The sequence below is a fragment of the Callospermophilus lateralis genome, chromosome 16 (genome assembly GCF_048772815.1).
Source record: "Callospermophilus lateralis isolate mCalLat2 chromosome 16, mCalLat2.hap1, whole genome shotgun sequence".
NCBI classification, from domain to species: Eukaryota; Metazoa; Chordata; class Mammalia; order Rodentia; family Sciuridae; genus Callospermophilus; species Callospermophilus lateralis.
Window position 1 is genome coordinate 55628451 of NC_135320.1, and position 24382 is coordinate 55652832.

At 32.9% G+C, this 24382-nt stretch overlaps 1 protein-coding gene across 4 annotated transcripts in view; it reads left to right on the top strand.

Annotated features, from left to right (window-relative positions):
- Window positions 1-24382, top strand: part of Vps13b (vacuolar protein sorting 13 homolog B) — a 736334-nt gene that overhangs the window by 348042 nt on the left and 363910 nt on the right. For all 4 annotated transcript variants that reach the window (XM_076835849.2, XM_076835851.2, XM_076835850.2 and 1 more), the window contains exon 23: window positions 6328-6562. In XM_076835849.2, coding sequence (XP_076691964.2) covers window positions 6328-6562 — 235 coding nt within the window. The remainder of the gene's footprint in view (window positions 1-6327; window positions 6563-24382) is intronic.

The window sequence follows — 24382 nt, forward strand, 5'->3', positions numbered from 1 at the left end:
TTGTATCCGATTCGCCAGAATTTTATTGAGGATTTTTGCATCTAGGTTCATTAGAGATATTGGTCTGTAGTTTTCTTTCTTTGAAGTGTCTTTGTCTGGTTTAGGAAGCAGGGTGATGTTGGCCTCGTAGAATGAATTTGGAAGTTCTCCCTCTTTTTCTTTTTCCTGAAATAGCTTGAAAAGTATTGATATTAGTTCCTCTTTAAAGGATTTGTAAAACTCTGCTGTATACCCATCCGGTCCTGGGCTTTTCTTAGTTGGTAGTCTTTTGATGGTTTATTCTATTTCCTCAATTGATATTGGTCTGTTTAGGTTGTCAATATCCGCCTGACTCAATCTGGGCAGATCATATGACTTATGAAATTTATCGATGCCTTCACTATCTTCTATTTTATTGGAGTATAAGGATTCAAAATAATTTCTGATAATCTTCTGTATTTCTGAAGTGTCTGTTGTGATATTGCCTTTTTCATCCCGTATGCTGGTAATTTGAGTTCTCTCTCTTCTTCTCTTCGTTAGCGTGGCTAAGGGTCTGTCGATTTTATTTATTTTTTCAAAGAACCAACTTTTAGTTTTGTCAATTTTTTCAGTTGTTTCTTTTGTTTCGATTTCATTAATTTCAGCTCTGATTTTAATTATTTCTTGCCTTCTACTTCTTTTGCTGTTGTTTTGCTCTTCTTTTTCTAGCATTTTCAGCTGAAGTATTAGATCATTTATTTGTTGGTTTTTTCTTTTTTTAAGGAATGAACTCCAAGCAATGAATTTTCCTCTTAGAACTGCTTTCAGTGTGTCCCATAGATTCCGATATGTTGTGTCTGTGTTTTCATTTATCTCTAAGAATTTTTTAATTTCCTCCTTGATGTCTTCTATAACCCATTGATCATTCAGTAACCTATTGTTCATTCTCCAAGTGATGCATGATTTTTCCTTACTTCTTTTATCGTTGATTTTCAATTTCATTCCATTATGATCAGATAAGATGCATGGTATTATCTCTACTCCTTTATATTGTCTAAGAGTTGCCCTGTGATATAATATATGATCTATTTTTGAGAAGGATCCATGTGCTGCTTAGAAAAAAGTGTAACTGCTTGATGTTGGGTGGTATATTCTATATATGTCAATTAAGTCTAGGTTATTAATTATGTTATTGAGTTCTATAGCTGTTATTCTGATTGGTTTACCCCTAAATGTAATCTGACCCTCTGCAGGCTGCTGGGCCTGTGCTTCCGGTGGGTTGCAGGTCCGCCTGCCTTGCAGGCGCGAGCAGTGACTCTGCCCCTCCGCTAGGCCTGTTCTGTCTGTCAGTTGCAGGTCTGTCTACCTAGCAGGCGCTGGTGGCGGCTCTGCCCCTCCCCCAATCGGGGCGATGGCGGGCCACTGGGCCTGTTCTGCTGGTGGGTCGCAGGTCTGCCTACCTTGCAGACGCAGGGGGCAGCCCTGCCCCTCCACGTGTTGCTGGGCCTGACCTGCCGGTGGTTCTCAGGTCCGCCTACCTTGCAGGCGCATGGGGCAGCTGTGCCCCTCCGTGGGTTGCTGGGCCTGACCTGCCAGTGGGCGGCAGGTCCGCCTACCTTGCAGGCGCAGGGGGTGGCTCTGCCGCTCCGCGGGTTCCTGGGCCTGATCTGCTGGTGGGTCGCAGGTCTGCCTACCTTGCAGGTGCACGGCAGCTCTGCCCCTCCCCCAACTGGGGCGATGTGTCTGGCGGGCCACTGGGCCTGTTCTGTCAGTGGTCACAGTTGCACCTACCTTGCAGGCGCGTGGGGCAGCTGTGCCCCTCTGCGGGTTCCTGGGCCTGACCTGCCGGTGGGTCGCAGGTCCGCCTACCTTGCAGGTGCCCGGGGGCTCTGCCCCTCCCCCAACCGGGGCGATGTGTCTGGTGGGCAGCTGGGCCTGTTCTGTGGGTGGTCACGGTTCCGCCTACCTTGCAGGCGCGTGGGGCAGCTGTGCCCCTCCGCGGGCTGCTGGGCCTGACCTGCCAGTGAGTGGCAGGTCCGCCTACCTTGCAGGCTCGGGGGGGGGCGGTGGCTCTGCCACTCCTCGGGTTTCTGGGCCTGATCTGCTGGTGGGTTGCAGGTCTGCCTACCTTGCAGGTGCACGGCGGCTCTGCCCCTCCCCCAACCGGGGTGATGTATCTGGCGGGCTGCTGGGCCTGTTCTGTCAGTTGTCATGGTTGCGCCTACCTTGCAGGCGCGTGGGGCAGCTGTGCCCCTCCACGGGTTGCTGGTCCTGACCTGCCGGTGGGTGGCAAATCCACCTACCTTGCAGGCTGGGGGGCGGGGTGGCTCTGCCGCTCCGCGGGTTGCTGGGCCTGACCTGCCAGTTGGTAGCAGGCTATTCATTTATTTTTTATGTGGTCAATACTGCTTATTTTGGAAGCCCCCACAAACATTGATGATCAACAGCATTTTTTAAAAAGTATGTTTAGTAGTAGATGGACACAATACCTTTATTTATTTGTTTGTTTGTTTGTTTTTATGTGATGCTGAGGATTGAACCCAGTGCCTCACATGTGCTAGTCAAGAGCTTTGCCACTGAGCCATAACCCCAGCCCATCAACAGCATTTTTAAATGCACTTCTAACATCTTTTGTAAATCCATGAAGGACAGGATATTGGATATGACAAATAATAGGTGCTTAGTGTTTGTTTATTGACTATATTTACTTTGAAAATGTTTAGGTGATATTTATCACATTAAATATTTATAGCAATGCCATGATATCCTAAAATTATAGATGAGGAAATGGAAGTCATAGAGATTTGTGAAAGGTTCTGCATCTGGAGTTTTTGAACACATCTGACTGACAAGTCAGTGTTATTAACTACCTTATTAGACCTTGCTTCTATAGAATGAAATTATGAACAACATGCATGACGCAATTATTTTAATATATGATGATTGTAATAATCATGTTCACTTATTTAACAATTATTTTTTGAATATTTAGTACAGGCTAGGTACCTGAACAATTACTAATACTTTAGAGAGAACAAAATAGACTAGTAATTTGACTACCTAGAGCTTACTTTCTAATGAAAAATTTTGTAAGGAAATTAATACTGAAAACTCTTATTTTAATCTCTTTGAGAACTGCAATGTGTCTTTTGTTTCTGTTTACCTGACTTTCACTCTAGTTCATGGTAGATATTTAAAAAATCTTTTATTCAAAGAAAAATATGAATGAACTACAAACTCTGATGTTTATTTTTCTCATTTGAAATTATTCCTTTAAGTGAAATACATTTATGTAGACAATATCTTATTCTCTAGAAATTTTGCAAAATATAATTGCCACTAAAATTTCACATTTTAGATAAAAAGCAACATCTTATTTGGGAATAGAAAACAGTAATGTTATTTACAAGGGTGGAAGTATGATACAGCATAAGCAACATTTACAAATGAAGTATTTTTTCATGATGGCCAGTGACTAATTAAGATTTTCTGATTACTGGTTCACATTGTTTCTCAGTGGTAGAGTGCTCAGCATTCATGAGACCCTAGGTTCAATTCAAAGTACCAGAAAAAAGAAAGAAAGAAAAAAGAAAAGTAAGAAAAAGAAAACTTTTTGTAATTTGAAATTACAAATTTGTAATTGAAACTTATCCTCTGCTTTTTAAAACTGGTTTGTAACCCAATTATAGAGTACATAAATCATGGGGGGAAAAAAGAAAAAGCTGGTTTCCAAACTTCACATATAGGGTGGAGGAGAAACACAATGACATAGGTCTTTTCAACTGGTACATAAACTTTAAACTTTAAGTCAAGTACTTTTAGTAAAGTAAAAATACCAAATAGTTTTTACTTTATTACTTTATCCTCAGTATGTGATACTTCAGATATGTAGCCCTTGACCTAATAGGAATCAAAATAGAGGTGATTTTACTTCAAAAATTTGTAATAATCCCTTCACTTTAACACATGAATGTGTTCAATATTGGCAAAAGAGCACGTTGCTACCAAAACTGAAACAAGATCCTTGAAACAGAAAGGATGTTGCCATGGAAAAATGAAGTAACACTCAGTGCAGCTGTGATGCATTAATGAATAGGATATTTTTTTAAAAGATCATTTGTGTTTGGTGTGGCTCAGAGGGTCCCAACCAGATGGTTTCCATGAACATGATCTGACCCCCGGCTTGAGGACTTCTTACTGGCAGATTACTTCATTTTCTTTCCCTTGGATTGTCAGATCCTTACATTAATGTAAAATTTACTGCTGCAGATTTATATTCAGTACTATAAATCACTCAAGATTTTACATTAAAACTACTATTTAGACATACAGTTTAACAGTTATTTTAAAAGTGTAAAAAGATTTATATGATAACTTCAGTATATATCATAGATGTAACTTTATAATAATTTTGAACAATTTGGATTATGTCTGTGTTTTGATTCTTATCATAAAAGGAATCCTGACAACATATATTGTATTTAGAATGTTTATCATTTAGAGTCTTTGCTTAGCTCATGCCAGCATGCTATTGATTTTATTTATATAGTTCAGATTGTTTAAATTTGATGGAAAAAATTGAATTTTGATTTAGTGGAATTTGTAATGTTTTATGGTTTTGAAAAATTTGGCTAATTAAAATTTGTTTCTACAGACACAGATGTGTATGTTTGTAAATTATCGCAAATTAAACCAATGACCTCTAGTTGTTCAGAGCATTTTCAACATAGCATCAGTATCTATATGAATTGTTGAATATTTTGTGCTTAATATTTTGATTTCTCAATAGAAATTAATAGAATTAATAGAAAATATGCAATTTGTATGCCATTTTAAACCACACAATTTAACATTAATGAAGTATGTTAAAACATTTGAAAACATAATTATATCTAAGATAATACAGACATATCATAATGAATAAAATATGTTGTGTTCTTAAATCAACTATTTAATACACATATTTATATCTTCAAAGCTGCAAGATAAAATTCTAGAATTAAAATAATGAGCTTATATGAACCAATGCATTTATATTTGTACAATTTTATGTGTCTTTTTCTTCACTGAATTCATTAGTTTATCTTTGGCCATATATGTGAAATAAGCACAAATAGGTTCGCTTATTTATGGGCTGCAAAATTGTTTATCATATCAAGGAATTCTAAACCTGTTACATGTGATTATATTTTCACTAAGGAGTGTGTTAACCCTTAGAAAGGGAAATATTACTCTGTCTTTAGTTATATTTTATAAAATAGTGTCTTTGAAACTTCCTAGAGTATCCAAGCATTTATCAAGCAAAAGTATTTCTTATCATAATTTAAGTATCACGTTTGAATGCCAAATAGTTTGTAGAAAGTCAGTGTTATAGTTTGTATTTGCTTAACAAATAATGAAAATATGCTAGGCTAGTGGGGCAATTTAATAAAATTTGAGCAACTATTGCTTTGTAAGAGCTAAGACTAGTAGATTTTAATCTGTTGCTTCTGAATTAGGAACTCAAACTCATTTTTTGATTTGTGCTTGTACAGTCTTAAGGGCCTCGTGAGGGTTGGAAAGGGAGCATAAAAATTTCATATAAAATCACCATTGAAGTAATAATTTAAGAATGAACTAATCAAGAAAGTGATTTTCAAGTCGTCTTCTTTAGACATATATCCACTTTATATGATAAATATGATATACTTTATATACATATATATACTTGAATCTGTGTATATGAAAATAGAAAATATGTGGTATAATTGTATTCTTTTTTAAAAAAAAAAAAAAAAGATATTTATTTATTTATTTTATGTGGTGCTGAGGATTGAACCCAGTGCCTTGCACGTGCCAGGTGAGTACTCTACCACTGAGCCACAGTCAAGCACTCTACCACTGAGCTATAGTCCCAGCCCCTATAACTGTGTTCTTTAATGATTGTCTAGAGCTATTAGTTGAATGTTTTAAACATGTTTTCTTATAGTTAATAAACTATAAGAAAAGTAAAAATGTTAGGGCCCAATTTATATAAATATAGTTTTAATTTTGCCTATCTGTTTGGTGTTAACAGAATATAATGAACTGCAAGAGAAAGAGAATTTTCTCACCTTTTTTTGCCAGAACATTTATGTAACTGAATCATGTTTCTTGGAAAGAATTGTAGAAGGGTAGTTTTATTTTCATGTCATTTACTGGGTGCTTTTGATCAAGTTTATAGCATGAAAATAATAGCCTTTCAAGTGTTTGTTGAGTAAAATATAACTCATAGAGACATGGAGGACACATTTTAATTTTTGCTTTGCCTATTTATTCTGATAGCGATATCAGGTTTTCAAGGAATGTTTGGTCTGATACAAATATTTTCATTCTGCTTTGCTTTTCTAGCTTGAAGTTCAGTCTTGTTGTGTCTTCATTCCAAATGATAGTCTGCCTTCCCCAAGTACAATTGTATCTGGTGATATTCCTGGAACTGTAAGAAGTTGGTACCATGGACAAACCAGCATGCCAGGAACACTTGTCCTCTGTTTGCCTCAAATTAAGATTATCAGTGCTGGTCACAAATATATGGAACCTCTTCAGGAAATTCCATTTGTTATCCCACGACCTATTCTGGAAGAAGGTATGTGTAAAAAAAAAAAAAGTCTTCCCAGGATTAATATTTTTTTTACTGATATTTTTAGGTTTCTTTTACTTCATCAGTATATATGTAAGTCAGGCATCTTGTTGAAAGATTTTCTTGACTGATGTCATTTATTGACATTAATACCTTTTAGTCATAGTCAGATATTTATATGTAAAATTGAATTGTCTATTAAAGTACCTGTGCAATATAATATAGTTGTTAAATTTAACTTGAAGAAAGTTCTTTTTTTTGGTGTGTTTGCTGAACTAAGAATTATAAGGGTTGATCTTAATCAAAGCCACTTGAGTTATGAATGAATATATTATACATGAGTAGTGAAATTAACATTTATATCAAGCATAATATAACTTTAATCATTTATTTACAAAGTAGATGATTGTGCAGTGATTGGAACCATGGTTCTTTTCTCAGTACATTCTTGATTTTTTTTTACATTGTAGTGTTTTATGTTGAAAATATATACCCTTTTGAACTTTGACATATTCATTTCAAACAAAATGTGAACCTTAGAAAGTTTCGAGTCACAAAGTAAATAATGTGACTCTATATTTTAATAACAAGGCTCAAATTTTTGACAGTGCTAAATGGGTCAACACCTTGTTCATATTATTAGGTGTAAATATATGAATCCTGATGTCATTCAAATTATTGTAGGTACTATCTCACTGAAGAAAGACAGCCTGTGCAATTATCAACTCCAACTTTGTTGTTAATTTCTCTTTCCTTTCTGAAATTTTCATTAAAATTCATTTTTCTCATAAGAAATAAAAAGGATTTACTGCTACATATTAGTGTTGGTCCTTTACAATGTGAATATCATTATCATAAAAAAATCATAGAATTCTAATGGTTAAAGACAACTTATTTTTTTTTTAAGTTCTTTGTGTATAGTCCTTGGCTTGATAGAAGGATCTTTCTCTAATATCTTTGATATACTTCATTCTTTTCTATTTTCTTTTGGATTTTAGGAATTCTATATTACAACAGCTGTTGTATAGAGTATCAAGGTTATATTTATCTTTTGAAGTGAGTTGTGGAATGCTCCCTAATTTTTTTCAAACTCTGCAACTTTTATAAGATTAAAATAACTGTCCCTGGAGTTTTATTAAAATACAACAATAGACATGGAACAGATTTTTAAAATATAATGCAGATGTCATAGAATTATTCTTATTACAGAAATTAGGTATATTTCTAGTTGGGAATTGTTGGGTAATATGGTGACTCTTATGATTAAGCTTTTGAGAACTTGCCAGTGTTGACCAACTTGTCTGCACCATTTTACAATCACTATGATTATACATTAGGGTTCTAATTTGTCCATATCTTTGTCATCATTTGTAATTATCTGTTTTGTTGCTTTAGTTTTAGCCATCCTAAGTGCTGTGAAGTAGTATCACATGGTTTTGATTTGTATCTTCCTAGTGACTAGTGATTTTGATCATCTTTTTATGTGCTTATTGGTCATTTGTATATCGTTTTATTGACGTATTTTTTTCTGTTCAAATTTTGTCCATTTTCACGTTGTGTTATTTGGCTTTTTAAAGCTGTAATATATATATATATTTTTATGTCTGGATACTAGACCACTTTGAGGTATATAATTTGCAGTTATTTTCTCCCTTTCTGTGGGTTGTCATTTTAGTTTCTCACTGATTTTTTTAAGTGTTTTTTTTTTTTTAGTTTTTTTAGTTTCTCACTGATTTTCTTTCTTTCTTTTTTTTTTTTTAGTTAGGTGGACACAATGCCTTTATTTTTATGTGGTACCTTCAGCTGCACTAGGGAAATGCTCTTCTACTGAGCCACAATCCCAGCCCTGATTTTCTTTTCTTTTTTTTTTTTTTTTTTTCTAAATATTTATGTTTTAGTCGGAAGCAATATCTTTATTTATTTGTTTTTATGTGGTGCTGCGAATCAAACCCAGGGCCTTGCACATGCTAGGCGAGTGCTCTCCACTGAGCCACAACCCCAACCCTGATTTTCTTTTTAATATATTTTAATTGCACTTTTTTGTGGTTTATCTGAAAGTATTCCTTCACTGTTATTACTTTTTTGATTTTGGAAATTAATATCCTTTCAAAAAGGGAACTGGAATACTGGAAATATTAGTATACTTTTTTAAAATATTTATTTTTTATTTGTACACAATATATTCACTTTGTTTATTTACTTTTATGTGGTGCTGAGGATTGAACCCATGGCCTTGCATGTGCTAGGTGAGTGCTCTACCGCTGAGCCATAACCCCAGCCCCCTAGTATACATTTTTAATTTGTTAAATTAAGTTATCAGTATTATATCATAATATCGTTGTTTAGTTTCACACATATACACACACACAGAGATAAAACTGGTTCAGGGGTTAGAAAACTTTTTCAGTAAAGAATCATAAGGTAAATAATTTTTTCATTTTTTAGTTTCTTTTGCAACTTTCAAAATTTGTGGTTCAGAAGCAGCTATAAACATTACCTCAGTGAATCAGCATGATGGTGTTCCAGTAAAACTTTTTTGACAAAAATCTGATGGTTGATTGGATTTCATCTTAGGCTATTATTTGATGACCCCTATGCCAGGTACATAGTATTCATTTCTTTTCACAGCCATTTCCTCTTTCTAGTTCAGATATTTTAATTTTTGCTACAGGTACTTCCTTTAGAATCCATTTATATAAGATCTGATGTTAGCATAGTTTTAAATTTGTTTGTTTGAGACTCTTTATTTCGATTTCCTTTTTGAAAGATATTTTTCTTCATGTATTTCTTGTTCATAGTTGTTTTCATCCTCATGGATGCTATTGTTCTGACTCTTGCTTTTCATTAGCCCCTTGAGTGACCACTGTCATTTTGCATTTCCTTAAAGCCAGTTTCTCCCTTCCTTCTGGCCATGTTAAGAATTTGTCTTTGTGTTTTAAATTTTTACTATTGGTGTCTTTTTATGAGTTCTACAATTACACACACACACACACACACACACACACACATCCATTACTTGCTGGGATGCATTCTGACTGGTTAGTTTCATTAATCTTTTTCTCAAGTTCATTAATTTTCTTTGTACTCATTTCATCTACTGTTAAAGTTGTACATGGGTTTTGTATAAACTTTTACAGAAGTCTAATATTTCAGAAAGAAAAATGTGTAGCACTTAGTGTATACTTTCAATAATTTTCATAACGTAAACCCATACATGGTACCAGCACCTGAATCAAGATCAAGAATAGCCCGAGCTGTGAGGTAATCTCTAGCCCTTTTCCAGTCAGTTTTTCCTCAAACATAAATAATGTTTTGAAGTATAAAACCATGAATTAGTTTTCCTACTTTGAAACTTTATAGTACGTTATTTATTGAGTTTAAATTTTTTCTATGATATATAGGGTTTTCATTTTAATTCTTTAAGAAAAACCTCCTTATGACTATTTTCAACTTTATTTTATTCATAAGTACATGAGCAAAAGTTGTTATGATCTACTGACTCTTGCCTGCTGTGCCTAGTATTACTTATGTTTTCCTTATAGTTTTTTTTTATTTTTATTTTCTTGGTTATTTTCACTGGAAATTTTGCTATAGGATCTTTTTGAAGAAAAGCCTGATAGATTCCTTTTGTGGATGTGTGAATTTACTTTTGCTATGTTAAATCATTACAAGGTCAGAATCACTTGAAACTAAATTCTTGGTTAGAGATTTCTGTACACTTACATAATAAAAATTCAAGCTACAGCCTTTTATAAATTATGGCTGAGTTGTGGTTTTGATTATAATTTTTCCTTTATTCAAAGTTAAAATTTCTGGTAGTCATATAGAAAGCAGAAAAATAGGACAATCTTTTTTCATTTATGATATCATTAACATTATAACTATTTGTACACTAGCTTTATGTTTCATTAGTTTCAGAAATACAAATGGACTATCTTAAATTGGAGTTAATTGTGAATATGGATGCTCAATTTAACACCCTTGAAGTGGCTCAGTCATTTACTTTGTTTACCTCAGTCTCTGACCTTAAAAATCCTTTTTAGGGAGATTCATTAATGAACTTCCAAGAGACATAGTGTGTAAAATAAACTATATAAATTTCAACCATAGTATGCAATATATAAATAAAATTATATACTCATTACTTTTGTGTTTTACTGAAAAGATCATCTAGGGCACTGTGTCTACTATGTTGCTATAAATAGAAGCCCTTATGAGAATATTTTGCCTCCTTTTGTCTAATAAATTTTATAAAGGATTGATATGAACTACCCACCATTGTTTATCTTTTCACCAGTCAAATTTAAAATCCTCATTATTCCTACAAATTATTCCTTTGTGTGAAGGGCTATACCTTGACCTTTTCATGTGATAAATTATTTTCATCTTGTTCTTCAAATACATTATGAATGGCTTAAGAACTATAGAAGTTTGTATCTTTAGAGCTTAAAATATTATATTCTCTTTTTCTTCTAGAACCAAGTTAGATAACAACTTAGTTTTTTTTTTTGAAATTAAAGAAAAAATCACATACCAGATAGATAGGACTAGAATCAAGTAGACACTTAGAGAGTCTATTTTTCATGCTCCTTAGGAGAATATAGGATGAGTGTATAAGCAAAAATGAAACATAAAGTAAAACAACATTTTAGCTATATGGTTATTTTCATTGGCCAAACCTACCCTGAGGAAAAGAGATTATCTCAAGATATTCAAATCCTCTTTAGGACTTAAAAATTATAAATACTAACTTGTTATGAATGGCCATAAATTTATTTTTCCTCATTTTCAAGGATGTTTATAAAAATTTGAGCATATAATCCTTTAATATATATATATTCTTTATTGTTATATCTGTACATAGATGGGAAAAGGATGTATATATTCCCTTTTTACTAGTTTTCAAGTGGTCCTGCTTTCAATATATCTCTTGCATACTCTTTCGAACATACTTTGAATATTGGAACCTGTCAAGGGACTAATGGCATGTAGCACATTGTTCCTTTATAGCCTGCGTGTTATGTTCTCAGTTACTTGCTCTTTATATGTACTTTTTCCACATTACAAAAATTTTGATGCCTTATCTGCTGGTATACTGTTTCTTATTCACATGTTTCTTTTGATTTTTAATGCTTTCCCCCCTCATTGTAATTTTCCTGGTTTCAGAATATAGGTAAATATTTTCAGTAATCCGTGTATGACCAGATGTGAAATGTCTAAATCCCCCACCCTTTTCTAGTCTGCTACTTTGATGCTATTATTTTATCTCCATCTTTTTGTTGTTGTTATTCAGCAAATGTTTTATAATAAGTACAAGGTGGAAGGGTGGGATAAGATAGAAAAACTGCAGTCATGGAAATTAATTAGATATTGCAGCTAGCTATTAAAATTATCTAGAATACAATATGGGTGTCAGATACAGTATAGTGGTAACTGGGAAATAAATTTGGGCAGAACAAAGAAATATTTAAGAGGTTTGCAGATTAGTGTTCAAACTTGGTGACTGGAGTAGTTATAAGTAGTGAAGGAGAAGAAAATATGAAGAGTATCTCAGGGCTTCTCAGCTTGAATAACTGTGTTATTTAGTTAATATTATGATTATTAATAAAAGAAGAGCATCAGTTTTGGTGTATAAGGTGAAATGGTGCACATTATGTAATACTTGGGGGACATTTAGGTAAATAGATCTGATGTGTTGCTACATATGCAGATCCAGAGCTCAAAAGAGGGTCTTGTTGCAAATACATAATGATAGCAAGGAAAATATGAAAAAAAGATGAGAGCAACATCACTTACATGGTGACAAATTAAATATGATCCACTTATAACAAGGGTATGTTAGTCAGCCTTTAGTTAGTCAGTTGCAGTTAGTGGGCTGCAACCAAAAGAACCTGACAAGAACAACTTGAAGAAGAAAAAGTTTATTTGGGGCTAATGGTTTCAGTGGTCTCAGTTCATAGATGGCCAATTCCATTGCTCTGGGCCCAAGATGAGGCAGCAAATCATGGTAAAAGGACCCATCAAAGGAAAGCTACTCAGCTCATGGCAGGACAGGGTTAGCTGGAAAGAGGGATGGGGTTGGAGAGGAAGGGTGGGAGGGAGAGTGACTGATATCAAAGGTAACAACTCTGATAATCTAATCATTTTATCTCTGAATATTCTTGTGTTAATAGGAACTTTTGAGGGACACCACATCATAACAAGGAAAAGCACTAACATTTATGGGATGAAAAGGAAAGAAATATGTGTTGGAGACAACAAATAAAAGGTCAAGTAGGGGAGGACCCACAAAGCAATAGTCTTAAGGAAGACAAAGGATTGGATCATTTGTAAATGTGGCAGTGATGCTCAGTAAGATGAGGACTAAAAAGTATCAAGAGAACTTGACAATTTTAGGTCACTAATTTTTCTTTCTTTTTTTTTTAAATATTTATTTTTTTAGGTGTAGATGGACACAACACAATGCTTTATTTTTATATGGTGCTGAGGATCGAACCCGGGTCCCGCGCGTGCTAGGCGAGTGCTCTGCCGCTGAGCCACAATCCCAGCCCCACTAATTTTTCTTATTGCAGTACTTTTAGAATGCTAATATTAATACAAGTCATATGATGGTGGCTTGAGGACTGAATAGAAAGTTAAGAACTGATACAGGAAATCTTTAATTTTTAAAGTTGATTATATAAGACAGCCAGGGGAGCAAGGAAGGAACTTAGGTACACATAAGTCTTAATATTCTGTAGTTGTAAGCAATAGAAATGAAGTTTATAGTACTTAAGCAAAAATGGACTTGAAAATGACTCTTTTGTGTTCAACTATAGAAAACAACTTTGTTCATTAAAAATTTCAGTATCAATCCCCTCTTGACTCTGGTATTTTTGAATATCATATGGTTAAACTTTTACCCCTTCCTTTTTTTATTTTTTGTTTGCTTCATACCTCCTGAGAAATTATTTAGGTCTTTATTTTTGACTTTGCTGGATAATCATTCTGGAGTTCTAAATGCTATTAAAATTGTAATTCTTTGAAATCGGTATTTTAGAAACATGATGAAGTGGACCACAAAGGATAATTTTCTACGTAACTGAGGTTGTATATTTCTAATCTTTTATTTGGGTGGAAATATTTTGGTATATGATGTTTATTTGTTTGACATAAGTAGAAAATGGATCACAAAATTTAATTATTTAAAAAATTAATCAAGATTATCATTGTGAATGTACCCAGAAAACAATAATTAAATGGAACCTTTTTATTGCTGCCTTAAAGCTTAATCAATATTTTGAGACAAGTTAAACAGACATGAATTTTATTCCAATAGCTCACTGCAACTTAGTGTGACCCTGACTTTAAATAAAATACAAATTTGGGCTGGGGATGGGGCTCAATGTTCAAGTACTCCTGAGTTCAATCCCCTGTACCAAAAAAAAAAAAAAAAAAAAAATTGAGTCACATAAAAGCATAACGTAGAGTAGGTTTGCTGAAGATGTTCTCCTATAGGTAAGCTGTGGTACTGGTGTACTTTGTATGAAATGAATTTTAAAATGGGAATTAGTCTCCTAGATATTTTTGTTCTTTTGAACCCTTACTTATCAACTGTGCTATAAGAGATCTCTTTCTCTTTTCTTTTCCTTTTTAATCTCCTGATCAAAGTAATTTAAATATTCTTTTCTCTTTTCCATGCAGAGTAATTTACTTTTGATGTCTGAAAATGATATCCCTTTCATGGCTTACTATCAGTCTTGGGGTAAATGTATTTTAACAATACCAGCAAGAGTTGGCCCTGCCCAGCCCCTGAGCAGTACTTCCTGACACTCTCCTGTTGCATGCTATTGCCCAACTCCAGCTCTAGTACACTTTTCTGTGTTCTTTGGACTAACATAGAACTGTTGTATCACAGGGCTTTATCACACTACAAACATGGCTACCTCCTTTCTAATTTCTTCCTTCTCATACTTCAGGCTGCAAAGTGTCTCTCATTTATCAGATTCCACAATTCTGTATTCTCATTGCACCCTATTTATCACTGTGCATCCCTTATCCTACGTTAAAATTGTTTTTGTTCAGCATCTAATTATATCACTATGGTGAAGAGACAGAAAACTTTATCTATCTTGTTCATTGCTCTGTTCCCATCATCTAGCATAGCACCTGGCACAGAATAGCTCACTGTATACTTGTAGTCCGCATCACGTTTTAAAGCTGTCCATAGTAAATACGTTTGGGTGTCTGAATGGAGAATGGAAGAGTTAATAAATAAATAAACAAACAAACAAACAAACAAATAAATAAATAAACAAACAAACTTAGTTAGTTTTAGGTCAGTAAATATTTGAAAAAGAATTCCCGATAATTAAGAACTTTTATAAAATGAAAGAAAAGCATAACAGAAATGATTAATAAGATGAACCAGAAGAGTAATCATTATAGATTCAATGCTCTTTATATACTTAATTAACATGGACTTCTAAAGTTAAAATAAGGGACTGTTTGTTGAAATGTGTCATCTGATTTAAATTGCATGGAAAGAGAGAAGATCTCTACTATAGCCAGATCCAATCTATTAGAGTGTTTGGGTCAAAATCAACATCCTGAGTTTCATTAGGGAGCACTTGCAGCTAGCCTTGCAGATGTAATTTGTCATATCCAGCCAACACCTCTAAGCAGATGGGTTTCTATACTGTGTCTAGAATAGGTTTGTTTTTTCTTCTTTGAAAGAGTTACCTGTGACTTTAATAAAATATTTTGACAGAAATAGAATATTAAGATCATTTATAAATTAAACTTTGCTGTTTTTGGATTTAGTAAGTTTCAACAGAAACTGATGTGAAAGTGTTTCAGCATCTATTAAAAAATAAGGCTATTTTTATGTAATTCTTGTTCACAGGAGTGAAATATATGTACATATATAATCGAAATATATATAATATATAATTGAAATATATATATTTGAAGTGTGTGTGTATGTGTGTGTGTGGTTCCATTTTAGGTTGTTTCTTTCAATTATAGTGTCATAATCTCAAGTTTCACTTGTTTTAAAAGCTGGTGATATACTTTCACAATTTTTTTTTCCAGTTTCAGTTTGTTTGACTTTAATTCTTAAACTGTGTATGTAAATAGAATTCCTTGGGCAGAAGAGGAAGCTTAGAAATGAACTCCAATTGTATTGTTATAATGAGGATATTTTCATACAAATGCCTTGGAAACCATCATGTGTATATTACAAATGAAATTAAGCTTTTAAACTACCTAAGTATAGTTGAGAGAATTGCCACATACAGTATTCTTGGTAGCACACATTTAGCTAGCTCCACAATTTATTTATCTATAGGTCCTGTAACTGGTAAAGGCTGAAAATGGAAACTTGCACTGTATATTCATTCCCACTACTATATCAATTCCTGCTGCTATATCAATTCCTCAGCTACTAATCTACCATATACACTTATTTTAAAAATAATAAAAGTCAACATGGCAAATTTAATTTGCTGCCATAAGTTCACAGCAAAATTAAGAGGAAGATAGAGATGTTCCATGTATGTCCTGTCTCTATGGGTGCAAAACTTCTCCATTATTAATATTCCCATCAGAATATTATATTAATTACAACTGATGAACCTGTATTACCACATCTTTGTCACCCCAAACTTATAGTTCACTTTAGGTCTCATTCTAGGCAGTATACATTTTGTGACTTTAAAGAAATGTATAATAGCATATTTTCACCATTGTGGTATTATACATAGTATTTTCACAACCTTAAAAATCCTCTGTGCTCCATTTAATCATCCCTCTGCCTCTTTTTCCATCCCAGCCCCTTGTACTTAATTATTTTATTTCTTTTATTTGACTCCAAAGGTTGACCTTTTCTATATGTCACATGGTTGGAATCATGTAGGGTATACCCTTTTCACATGGACTTCTTTGAATTAGTGTTATATACTTAAGAATTTGTGTTTTATGTGGCTTAACAGCTCTTTTAGTGTTAAGCTCTTTTAATGATTTATAATCCATTTAGTGTCTAGATGTACATAAGGTTATATATCTGTTTTCACCTACTGAGAGACTTCTTGGTTAGTTCTAAGTTACAGCAATTCTAAATAAAATGTTGGTAAACATCCATATGCAGTTTTTTTGTGTGAAGTAAGTTTCCACCTACGCTGAACAAGAGTGCAATTGCTGTATCATATGCCAAGAGTGTTTTCAGTTTTGTAAGAAGTCATCAAACTGTTTTTAGAGTACCTGTATATGAAATGAATAGATTTTCATGCATATATGAGTTTGTTGAGATGAACCAAGCTACAGAGCTCAAAAAAAAAAAAATGTAGTTGTACAATTTTACATTCTCAGTGCTGATCAATGAGAGTTCCTGTTGTTCCACATCATCTGCAGCATTTGGTATTGTCAGTGTTTTGGCCTTTCTAATAGATGTGTAATAGTATGTCATTGTTTTAATTTGTGTTTCCCTAATGACATATGATGTGAAATTACTCAAATAAGCATCTTTTGACATGCTTATTTGCCATCTGTAAACCTTCTTTGGTGAAGTGTCTGTTAAGGTCTTTGGCCCATTTTTAATAGGGTTGTTTGTTTTCCTTTTGAGTTCTATGTTGGTATATTTTATGTAATAGTCTTTTATCAGAGGTCTTTTGCAAATACTTTCTCCTAGTTGGTGACTTGTCTTTTTATTCTCTTGACAATGTCTTTTGCATAGCAGACATTTTTAAGTTTTGTCAAATCCAGCTTATTAGTTCTTTGGTCCTATGCCTTTGGAGTCATATTGTCACACCCAGTATTATCTGAACTTTCCTATTATCTTCAAGGTGGTTATATAGTTTTACATTTTATTTTACATTTGACTGTGATCCATGTTGAGTAATTTTTGTAAAGAGGGTAAGTGGATAGTTTTTTTTCCAATGAATTATTTGGTTTACATGACCTTAAGACCTTAAATGTGTGTGTGTGTGTGTGTGTGTGTGTGTGTGTGTGTGTGTGTGTGTTTGTTTTTGGTGCCAGGGATTGAACTCAAGGGTTCTTAACCACTGAGTCACATTCCCAACCATTTTATTTCTTTAATTTTTTTTAAGTTATAGATGGACACAATATCTTTATTTATTTAATTTTATGTAGGTTCAGTATCAAACCCAGGGCCTCACACGTGCAAGGCAGGTGCTCTACCTCTGAGCTAAAGCTCCAGCCCCTTCTTATTTTTTATTCTGAGGCAGAATCTTACTAGGTTGCTTACAGTTTTGCTAAGTTTCTGAGACTGGCTTTGAAACTGAACTCGTCCTGCCTCAGCCTCACTAGCCGCTTATGTTACAGGAGTGAGCCACCATGCCCAGCAAAATGTGTTTTTTTTAATGAATATAAAGTCAATATGTTTTTATTAAAGCATATTTGGACAATGAGAAATATACAGAAGAAAAAAAACTCTTGTGGTGATCACTATTCTTTTGCTTTTATTTCTTCCCAGTGTTTTTTTTCCAATACTTTATAATTAATTCATAGTCCCACATACATATATAATACTCGTTATGTAAAGTAATATGTATTATGTACAATTTTCAAGTACTGATTGAAAAAAAAATCTAGCCTTGTCTTTTTTGAGTATTTTATATAGAGTTAGCATTTAAAAAAATCATTTTCATCTTAAAGTAAGAGGATTGTTAAAAAACTGTTAATAATTCTTTCATATTTTTTTAGTGAATGTGGAATTTCACCATTTTATTTTATTTGTTTATTTTTATGTGGTGCCAGGAATCAAACCCAGTGCCTCACACATGCTAGGCAAGCACTGTACCACTGAACCACAACCCTGGTCCTTTCACCATTTTATAAATCGTATTTTCCCAGGTTACATGGGAGGAGGACTGTTAGTTATCCTAAAGTAGGGGTTCGATGACCTCTGAAGGCCAAAGAAGAACATTGGAAGTAGTATGAAATGGGTAGAGTGTGCCAGAGAAAGGGTGGGATATATTATAGAAGGACATGATGGCAGCTCTGGTGACTTTACAGAAGTTGTGCTAAAACTCAGAATCCGGCCTTGGCTGTTTCCTTCTCTATTACCCTTTAAAAAATAAATAAATAAATGCTTTTGAAAAATGAATACTTTGTTAATTAAATTTTACATTTATTAAAGAATAATTTACATATAATATTGATACATTATAAATGTTCAGCTAGGTGATTTTAATTAAGACATGCAACCACAATCACTATATAAATTCAGCCTATTTCTATCACCCTAAAAGTTTTTTTCTTCTTATTTGTATTTATTCTCTGGTTCTACCTCCAAACCTAGGCAACCACTGATCTAATTTATGTCCACATAAAGTTGCCTTTTCTGGACATTTTAATATACTAGGAAAATTCCAAACAACATATAGTCTTTTCAATCTGGCTTTGTTCGCCTAATGTAATATTTTTGAAGCTTTCCCATAATGTGTCATGTGTTAGTAGTGTATTCCTTTTTATTGTTGAGGAACAATCCACTGTATACTTATATCATATTTTGTTCCTTAGTTTAAAATTCGATACACACTTTCATTGTTGCCAGTTTTTGTCTGTTGTGAATAATGCTGTTATATATACTTGTGCCTGTATTTGTATGGGTGAATATTATAATTGATCACTAACAGTCTTTGAAGGGAAATAACTAGGCAGTATGGTAAATTTACATTGAGTATTTCAGGAAACTGCCAAACTGCTTTCCAGATGGTTTTATGCATCATCAATGTGTTAGGGTCATTCCATGTTTCCTTGTCAACACTTGGTATCCTAGCCAATCTAGTAGGTATATAGTGGTATCTCATTATGGGTTCAAGTTGTGTGTTTGTAATGAGTAATATTTATTTCTTTACTTACTTACTATTAATGTATGTTTAGAAAAACGTCTGTGCAAATCATTTGTCTATTTTTGAGTTGTTTTATTGTCAAGTTGTAAGAATTCTTTAGATTCTAGATACAAGTCTTTTCAGATTTATGATTTACTTTCAAGGCTGCAGCTTATCTTCTCATTTTCTTAAAGGTTACTTTTGAAACATAAAAATTTTAAATGGGATAATATCTAGTTTATAAATTTTCTTTTATGAATTATTTTTGTTTTCAGAGTTTTACCTCTACGTTAAATCTATTTAGGATCCACTTTGAGGTAATTTTTTGTATGGTATGAGGTAAGGGCCTAAGTTAATTTTATTGCATTTGGATATTCAGTTATCACATTATTATTTTTTCTAACAACTATACTTTTCCACATTGAATTATATTGGCACCTTTTTTCAAAATCAGTTCACCATAAATACAACCTTTACTTTTACATTGATCTATATGCCTATCCTAGTGTCAAGATCATGCTATAAATTTTTAAATTAGATTATAATATTATCAAATTTTCTTCTTTTTTGAAATTATTTTGCATATTTTTAGTTAATTTATTTAAACTAGGTATATATGACAGCAGAATGCATTTTGATGCATTGTACACAATTATAGCACAACTTTTCACTTCTCTGGTTGTATACAACATAATGTCACACCATACATGCAATCAAACATATTCCTAAGGTAGTGATGTCCATCTAATTCCACCATCTTTCCTGACCCATGCCTCCTTTTTTGCTTATTCTTTATCCTCTGTAGTTATATAAAATGTTACCATCTACTTACCAATTTTCAAAGAAAAATTTTGTTAGGCATTTGTAGCAATTTCATTTATTTTGTAGTTCATTATGGAAAACCTTGTTTTCTCAACATTATTGAATCTTTGGATTTTGAATTTAGAAGAATAGAATGTTTCTGTTTACTATGTTTTCACCGAGATATTTTATAGATTTCAGTGTACAAATCTTGAACTTTCTTTGATTAGTTTTTTCCCCATATATTTTATTTATTTGATGCTAGTCTGATGAAGTTATTTTCTTGTGATCTTTCTTTTTATTCTTCATTCCTAATACATACTAATACTGAGTTGATATATGTATATTTTTTTGTATCCTGAATCATAATAAACTTATTTATTAGTAGTAATTATTTTTATTTTGAATTCTTTGGGATTTTCTATATTCTGTATCATGCCACAGGTAATTAAAGATAGTCTTATTTCTTTCTTTGCCATCTGAATGGTATGAAATTTGTTTTGATTTTACATTAATACATTTGTTAGAATCTCTTGTGTAGCATTGCATAAACCCAGTGAGAATAGATAAGCTTTTCTTGTTTCCACTTCTAGAGGGAAGGCATTCAGTCTTTCAGCATTAAGTATGCTGTTAGCTTTGAGTGTTAGTTTTTCATTATTACAAATACCTGAGATAATAAACTTACAAAGAGTACAGATTTTACAAAGAGTAAAGATTTATTTTTGTTTTACAGTTTTGGAGGTTACAGTCCAAGAATAAGTGGCCCTATTTTTCTGAGCCTATGGTAAGGCTCCATGTTATGGTAGAAGCACTTACTGGGACCAGCCTGGGCAACATAGCAAGACCCTGTCTCTTTTGATTAAAAATAAGAAGAAGAATAAATTTTAAGAAACCCTCCAAGCTATACTACTATGGATTTTTTACAAATGTCCTTCATCAGGTTGAGAATGGTTCATTCTATTCATAGTTTGTTGAGACTTTTTACTGGGTTTTACTTTTTTCTGGGTTTTGCCAGATGCTTTAATGAATCTATTGGTAATTAAATAGTTCTTGTACTTATGCTTTTAATATTGAATATTGCATTAACCAATTTTATATGATTTATTGAATAATTAATAAATGTAATTTTGTATTTGTGGGATATATTCTATTTGGTAATAGTGTGTAATCCTCTTTATATGCTGCTGAATATTTGCCCATTTTTCCCCCCCAGGGAGTTTTGTATCTCTGTTGATAGAAGGATTATAATTTTCTTATATAGTCTTGTCTGGTTTTAAATCAAGGTACTACTAGCCTCAAAGTATGAGTTAGAAATTTTTTTCTATTTTTGGAGTAATGTAGGAAGTAATGACAGTATTTCCTTAAATGTTTGATGCAATATACTGGTGAGGCTATTTAGAATTGACAGGCTTATTTGTTTTGTTTTATTTGTCTTGGTGGACAGTCTATAGATTAGTAATCCAATTTGTTTACCTGTTATAGATCTATTCAGATTTTTGGTTTCTTCTTAATTCTTGGTTGATACTTTTATTCTTCTCTGTCATAGCCTTAATGAGTTAATTAATAATAACAATTGTACCAATTATTTTGAAAGGATATTAAAATCAGCAAGTATTATGTTTTAGACTTTTTAAAAATGAAAAATTTTGCTTCATAAATATGAGTATCTGTTGGTAGTTTTATATGAACTAAAATTATTATCTCTCCCTAAAATATTGACCCTGTCATTATGAAATATTCTTCTTTGTCTCTAGTGTTTCTTTTCTTAAATCTCTTTTTAGTTACTCTAGCTTCCTTTTGGTAATTTGTGTAATGGTATATCTTTTTCTTTCCTCTTAGTTAAAATCTCATTTTGATTTTGAGTGAAAGTTTTTTCCCTTTTAGAGACTTTTTAGCTAGATCTTGCTTTTTATGTAGTTTGACAATATCTGGTTTTTAAATTGGTTATGTAGAATATTTCTATTTTATGCAATGTTAATATTTTGGAATATAGCTGGTGATTAATTTACTATTTGTTGACCATTTATCTTGCCTATTTTCTTTCTCTTTTTTTTTTACTACCTTCTTTGTTTGAAATCTGTATTTTTGACTTATCATTTTCACTGTTGCCTTTTTATTATATATATTGTTAGTGGTGGTTCTGTACATCTGAATTTAAAACATTCTGCCTTAGATAAATTCCAACTTAATTCTAGTCAATTATAGAATATTTGTGCTGATATATATTTAGTCTTTCCCCCTTTCTGTTAACACATGCATGGCATCTACACATATCATAATACAGTGTTATAGTTATTGTTCTGTATTATCAACTGCCTGTGAAGTAGTTAAGAAATGAGAAATGACATATTAACTGAGTATTTTGAATAACCTACATATTTGTCATATCCAGAGCTCTTTTTTTCCCCTTCCTGTGCATTAAATCATGACTTGAAGGACAAGCTGTTTCTTTGTAAGGCAGATCAACATGATTATGATGCATCTAAGTGTTACTTATCCAACTTGGGCTCAGTTGAGCTGCTTAGTTGTGTATATTAATGTTATTAATCAATTTGAGGACTTGACAATATTTCTGCTATTTCTCAATTCTCTCCATTTGGGACTTTCATTACATATATGTGGGCATACTTGATGGTGTCCCTCTTGATTCTGAGGTTATATTAACTATTCTTCAATACTTTTTCTTAATATTTTTCAATTGAATAATTTCTGACAACTTGTCTTCAAGTTCATTTTTTTAATGCTATCATGAATCTGCTACTGAGCATCTTTTGTAAAGTTTTCATTTTAATCATGATACTATTCTACTCTAGAAGGCAATTGGGTTCTTTCTTAATTTTTCCTTATAATATTCTTCATTTTTCAATTCGTTGTTGTTGTACCCTCCTTTAATTGTATTTATTATTTGTTTCCTTAGTTTTTGCAATGCTAGAATTGAACCCAAGCCTCATGCATAGTCGGCAAACACACTACCACTGAGCTACATTCCCAGCCCATCATTCGTTAATTTCTAAATTATTTTTCCATAGTCTCATGGAACATTTATATGGGCTGCTTTTTGTTTGTTTTTTGTTGTCACTGTTGTTGTTTTTTTTGGTGCTATATCAAATACCTGTAGATACTCAAAGATGATTTTTATTGCCTGCAGATTTTTTCTGCCATATATCTCATATTCCCTTTTCTTTATACCCCTTCAGTATTTTTTAATTCATAGGTGTAGGCATATACATAAACTCTACATTCTGTTTTTTTCTCTAAATATATTGTGGTTTTGTTTGTTTGTTTGTTTCTTCATTTAGGAACTTCCATTTGCTAAATCTGACATATATTTCTTTCTGTTTGTGTGACCAATGATGCTTCTGTGAGTTTTGTGTTTATTCTCAGCTTTATTTTAAATGCTGGCTTTTTTGATGTTATCTTGTGGCTTCTTATCTTAGTGGTTAGCCAAAACTTAACAGAGTTTGCTCCTAGATTACAAGTAGTCAGACTTTTTGTCTTGTACTTGATGGATATGTATGTATGTATTTTGTGCATTTGGTATTCTGGCAATATTCAGATGTGCCTGCCTTTTTATTTTTTATTATTTTTTTAATTTATATATGACAGCAGAATGCATTATAATTCTTATTACACATATAGAGACAATTATTCATATCTCTGGTTGTATGCAAAGTATATTCATACTAATTCATGTCTTTATACACATACTTTGGATAATAATGACCATCACATTCTACCATCATGTCTAAACCCATGCCCCGCCTTTCCCTCCAAACCCTCTGCCCTATCTAGAGTTCATCTATTCCTCCCATACTTCCTCTCCCTACCCCACTATGTATCAGCCTCCTTATATCAGAAAGCATTTCGTTTTTTGGGATTGACTAACTTCATTTAGCATTATCTTCTCTAACTCCATCCATTTACCTGCAATTGCTTTGATTTTATTCTATTTTATTGCTGAATAATATTCTATTGTGTGTATATGCCACATTTTTTTTATCCATACATCTATTGAAGGGCATCTAGGTTGGTTCTACAGTTTAGTTACTGGGATTTGTGCTCCTATAAACATTGATGTGGCTGTGTCCCTATAGTATGCTGTTTTTAAGTCCTTTGGGTAGAGACCAAGGACAGGGATAGCTGGGTCAAATAGTGGTTCTATTCCCAATTTTCCAAGAAATCTCCATACTTCTTT